The following is a 5,943-nucleotide window of genomic DNA, read 5'->3' on the forward strand; positions in this document are numbered from 1 at the left end:
ATGTGAGTCGTACGCAAGCAAATGCCACACCATATTAGGGAGATATCTGTCTTATGCAGTATTATGCTCAAAAAATTCGAAGTTAAATAAAACAAAGCATGTGTACATGATCCCATAATTTCGTCCATTTATTTGAAACATTTAAATAAATTAGAAACAACAATCTTTGAAATAAAAATCGTTATTATTTAATCAAGGTTCGTTGCACTTAACATAAGTAAGCCTGAGTTGTTTTGTTTCATCTAAATATATACGAAATTATTTTTATTTTTGGCTCGTTGAAATATTTGCATTGCTATGATAAATTACGATATGCGTGACGATCTAGAAAATTCTTCGGAAATTGTGTTGCTTCATTGATTCGCTTTTCCGCTCTTTTTACACTGACCGGGTGCATGCATTTCATTGCACCGTTCACATTTTTTCTTCATATAATCGAATCTAACTGTTGCGCCTTCGATCTTCTTTGTTTTCAATACATTATCCAAGTTCGTGCCAGGCTCGAATGTCAACCGCCACCATACCGGTTTGATATTGTTTTCACGCATATAGCCGGTTATGTGCCATACAATATCCATCGGCACAATATTTATTTTGGCTAGATTTGCACGAAGCACGTCCGAGCTTTCAATATGATACGCATTTTTCAACAGTATGTGAATGTTCCCAAGATCTGGTTTCTTTTCGTCTGGCTTAATGTAGCTCCTCTGTTTCAGCCATTGAATCATTCGCGTTCGCAGTTTTTGGTCGTCAGTAATGATCCGCACCCATAAGATTTTGTTGACGATTTTCGTTGCAATTTTAAACGATTTCGACATAAAGTTACTATTGATCAAACGTAAGAAGGAGAGTTTTTCGTCGGTGCTAATATAGACATCGATCAACGAGTTCGCATTCACATTCTCATCTTTGAACACATCGTTGCTGCTACTGGATACGCTGCTGTCCAGAGAACTTATCGATAAGCTTGATACACTACCAAATCCGTTATCATTGTCATTTGTCAAAGTATGATTGGTTGCCATTGCCACTGGGGTTCTTAATTCACTGCACGTCGTTCAATCACTATATTCTTTGTCGGTGGGATAACGATGTCGTCCTTGTAGAAAGACGTTAGCGGTGGTGAAATATTGTAACGCTCTTTGTGTTTACAGTGTTCAGTAATTTGAATTTGATTTTGCTTGAATTTTTCAAATGGAAATCAAAGCGTCGCTATACACGGTAGTGAAATGCAAACGATAGAATAAACTGATGAGCTACGATGCAACAAACACAATGACAACACTTCAACTACTGCCGGTTCGAGTGTACGATTCGCAAAACGTCTCGATGAACACTGAAGCACTCGGTTTCACCGCATAGAATTTATACTATTCGCATATGTGAATGACTCACTGTGAAACAATAACAATTTGTGAGGAAAAGCCATATGCTATGACGCCCATAGCTAGCAGCAGCATTAAACGAATTTCACCATTTTTTGAAATGTGAAACAACAAATAATAATATTGCTTCAAGTCTTCTTCACGCGAACACTGTATGTTCGATGTTGTTGTGCGGCTACGAAAATAGCTGATAAGGGAAATGAGTGTCGGCAACAAACAGTTCAAATTGGTTACTGCATTGTGAAAGAGAGATTCTGCTATGGATTTTTACAACGAAATGCTCTTGCCAAGAATTGTTTTTTTTTTTCGGCAAAAAGAAGTCCATTTAATCTGAATATTTTTTCTTCGGAAATATTTTCGGAATAACTGACGGTTTGGCACCAACCACTTTTCATAAATAATTCGTCATATTTTTGGTTGTGAAATAGTGCTCAAGTCCAAATAAATAGGCAAGAATAAGAACAAAATCACCGAGCACATAGCATATCAAGTGCGTGTTATATTGATTCGCACAGATTTTTGACCCATCTCTCTTGTTTATATGTTTGCATGTAGCTGTGTGTATGCACAGAACGCAGTTCATTGTTGGTTCGTTCGATTTCAAAATTGTATTGAAGCTGTTATGTTTTCGATTACTTTGAAGAAACTTGACGTATATTCGAATATGTTTTGTTAAACTATATGCTCTGCGGTCACAATTGAATTCGTTTTACCAATGCCAAGACCAATTTCGATGCATTTTGGGCCGATTTTAAATTACAGCTTTAGAAAATTTTAAAAACCAACATATTACCTAATTCTGTGCGGTGCATAAAGTGAGTACAGAATCTGTATTATAGATCTACCATAAACGGTATTATAACGGTGTTTAAAGCAAAAAATGAATAACGAATACAGGTGTAGTATGAAATCATTTGATTTTACGCTACCGGAAATAGCCGGACGACAACAACAACAGTCATTGATCTTGAGTTCATATCAAGTGACGTAAAATGCAAGCGCAATATTGTAAAATGAAACTGGTGACGTAAAGCGAGAGCGCAACGTTGTGAAATACGCTTGTAGTATAACTCAGCATTCACTATTCCCCGTAATATGATGAATGAACTCAGTTATCTTTCCGCACTTGCGCTGCGTTGCGACTATGCGGACGACGCTTCGCTCAGCTGTTTCGAATGCCTACATATGTGCAAGATAATGCATTAATTCGGCGAACTTTGGTTTCGGCTTTGGCATTTCTCTTCGGCTCTCTGAAAACTATAAAAGCAAGATATGGTACACGGTTGAATCAGTTCCAACTGGACTCACAAATAGTAAAGACACAAGTTCGTCTTTACTCCAAATAAAATACGAATATTTTTTTCACAAATATTTCTATTTTATTCTACATAAATACGCAATTTTCGAGCTGCTGCTGCTGCCGTCACAATTTGAAGAGCTGTGAAAAGTTGTAGTTCACTTCCGTCGTAAATTAAGTGGAATAGTGTAGATTATCAACTGGTTTCGTTCACAATCGACATAATTCCGTGGAACTATTGAAAATGGTGAAAGACAATGTTCAAAATGGGAATTTCGGTGTAGAAACGAGCAACATCTTCGAGGCATTATCGTCTTCTGCACGGAACAACACCAAAACCGTTCCGAAAAAAAAGAAGAAAACTTTGGCACACAAAATGGAAGGACTGAACTTAAGCAACAGATCGTATATTGTGGCATCAACAGTTTTGTTGGCATCCTCGCAAGCAACTTCATCGACATCACAAAAGCAACAGGTCAAGAATTCGCAACAAATTGAGAGCAAAACACCGGAAGCAGAATACAAAATCGAAGTGAACCGTCAGAAATTGTTGAAAAACAACCTTACGCTGCATGGCATTCAACCAGCGGAAAAGGAGAATGTGCTACAATTGATTCGCGCGGTGTTCCAAGCGATCGGAGTTAATGTTGCCGAAAGAAGCATTTACAACTACTATCGCATCAAAGGTAACAGCAAAATCATTCTCGTCAAGTTGCGTGATCACGAAACGAAAATGCAAGTACCCATCGCCAAAAAAGCAATCAAGGTTGGTGACATTATGAAGTGCGATGGGGATGAAGCAAAGACACCGATTTCAATCAACGAGCATCTTACACCATACTTTGGAAGACTGCTTGCCGAAGGACGAAAGGCATACAGACAAGGCTATATCAAGTCGTGCTGGTTTGACTCTTACACTTGCCAAGCCATGTGTACGATCGATGGCAAATCGCTTGCCTTCAAAAACGTAGACGAACTTGACAAAATCGTGGCCGAAGTGAAGAAATCGTTAGTTCAGAACAACTGCTAGTAATCAATTTTGGATGACGATTTGTGGAAGAAAAAATCTAACCAAAAAGCGATAAGAAAATAATTTGATCCAATTCACTAACAAAACCAAAAAATACCCTATTCAAAAAAAATGAGTTACTATTAATAACTATTTTAAGTGACATTAATTGTAAATATAAGACTGATAACGAAATAATGTGTGCAATCTCAGAGAAAAAATTCCACGCAACGAATTATGGTAATGAAAACACATACGCAAATGATATTGTTGCTCGTTTTACTCATTTATTCATTTACTTATCTTCAATATCGATAACAAATATTTATGCATTCCAAAGATGTTAACAAAAGTTTATAAAATAAATTGACATTAAAATTTAAAAATGAATTTAGAATTTAATTTGATTTTAGGTGGCCCCATTAAAAATAGGAATCCTAGAAAATAATAATTTCATGAAAATACTGCAAATGATCGTCTGTTTATTTGTGTGTATTATCTCCTTGTTGTTGGATTTACTTTGAGTTATATGGTGTTTTCTTTTCATTCAGTCGTTACAATGACTTCATGAAAATCTCTCTGTTGCGGCTCCACGAAATAAATTATTCCGAAATAATTTATTCTCAAAATATTTGTATAAAGAATAAATTGTTTCGTAAAAAAAAAGAAATAAAATATTTAATGGATTATTTCGTATAAATAACTTCTTTTTATAGCGAAATTATATATAAAATAGTTTGTTTCCGTATGTAATTTCGACTTTTTTTTTCGAAATAAAATATTTTATGGATAATTTCGCTGATTCCTGAAATTATTTATCCGAAAAAATCCATTCCGTAAACACTATTTCCGTAATTTCATTTTATTCATCTTATCTGCATCGGTCCGTAGCTAACAATTAAAAACAAATACGACAATCTTTTTTTAAGTGTAACGTGTTGTGTCTACACTGAATATTTTATTTCCATATTTTGTTTCGACTTTTTTCCGAAATGTTTTATAAAATATATAAATTTGGAATAATTCATTTCGTGGAGCCCTCTGTTGCTCTGGATCAAAATTGCTTGTTATCAATGCATACTGCTTGGATTGTGAATTTAAAGGACTGCAAATAAGAATGAAATTTCCTGTTGTTATTAGCATTGTTCAACAAAGCCATTGTGAATGTGTGTAATTTGTCTACATACGTTGTATTCTTTGCTGAAGGTTAATATATTCATCGACTGGCCTATCGTTTTGGATACCTCAATGGGAAAAATGTCATCTACATGTCAAATTAACGATCTGCAAAGAAGTCTTCTTGTATATTGCCAACACGTTTCACCTCAATCAAATTGTGATCGACGTATAAATTTTTCGTTGCCATTTTTGTTCCCAAATAAACGTTTTCCTCCACATAAATGGTCAGCTTGGATGGTTTACTCAATTGTTTGCGTGCTCCATTCAAAGTTGGCAGATCGATTTCATGACCATTTTCGGCAAAGAAATGACGAACACTGAGTTCACTCAGTTTGGGTAGTCGTCGAATGAACGGAAGCAGTTTATTATTTGATGCTTCATATAAACGCACTTGGTGTAGATTTGGAAATGAGTCGATCATGGCATCCAAATCAATTTTCGTTAAACTTGCATCACAAATGCGTAGCTTTTTTAAATTGGCGACAGCAGGGATAACCGTGATTCCTTCAAAACAACCCGACCATTTTTCAAGTCCACCCAATCGACCGATTCTATTGATTCCATCTTGCGGAATTTTCGAAGCACCAGAATCGAATTCCAATCGCTTATAAAAACCATTGTCATACAGTTTGCTTAGCAAGCTGCAAACACCATTCAAGCCATCGTCTAACTCATAACGAATACTCAAAACATCCAATTTCATGTTGGATTTGAGGAATGTGTCGCTATTTTTCAAAAGAAAACGATGGTCGGTTTGAAAACTTTGAAGCTGTGGATTCTTATCGAAAAAAATTCCAACGGTATCGGTCAATATTTCCTCCGGGTTATTCAACATCAATCGTTCAAGTTTTGGGTAATGATTATGCAACCATTTATCTTGAATTGAGCAAGCGCGTTTATTGTGTAAGGTTTTCAAATTTGGAAGAAAAGTAAGGAGATCTTCGTGTGACAGAAACGCCGAATAGTTATTTGAATGGAAGTGGATTGTTTCGACTTTATCCAATTTATCTTTGATGCAATCTACCATGTCCTTAGTCAAACGAACACCTTCAAAAGAAACTTCACGAAGTGAA

General features: G+C 35.8%; 1 protein-coding gene across 1 annotated transcript; it reads right to left on the bottom strand.

The window, feature by feature from the left end:
• Positions 1-3,953: 3,953 nt before the first annotated feature.
• On the bottom strand, positions 3,954-5,937 carry LOC129580229 (uncharacterized). The gene is made up of 2 exons (XM_055470460.1): positions 4,879-5,937; positions 3,954-4,796 (listed from the first exon to the last, which is right to left on the bottom strand). The coding sequence occupies exon 1, from the start codon at positions 5,895-5,897 to the stop codon at positions 4,968-4,970; it is 930 nt and encodes a 309-aa protein (XP_055326435.1). The 5' UTR covers positions 5,898-5,937; the 3' UTR covers positions 3,954-4,796; positions 4,879-4,967.
• Between the last annotated feature and the right edge of the window lie 6 nt (positions 5,938-5,943).

This window comes from Sitodiplosis mosellana, unplaced genomic scaffold, assembly GCF_009176505.1.
Source record: "Sitodiplosis mosellana isolate CC-2019 unplaced genomic scaffold, AAFC_SMos_1.0 Smas_scaffold_7354, whole genome shotgun sequence".
Lineage (NCBI taxonomy): Eukaryota > Metazoa > Arthropoda > Insecta > Diptera > Cecidomyiidae > Sitodiplosis > Sitodiplosis mosellana.

Coding starts and splice junctions, on each gene's coding strand:
- LOC129580229 (XM_055470460.1), bottom strand. CDS start 5,897: ATGGTAGATTGCATCAAAGATAAATTGGATAAAGTCGAAACAATCCAC.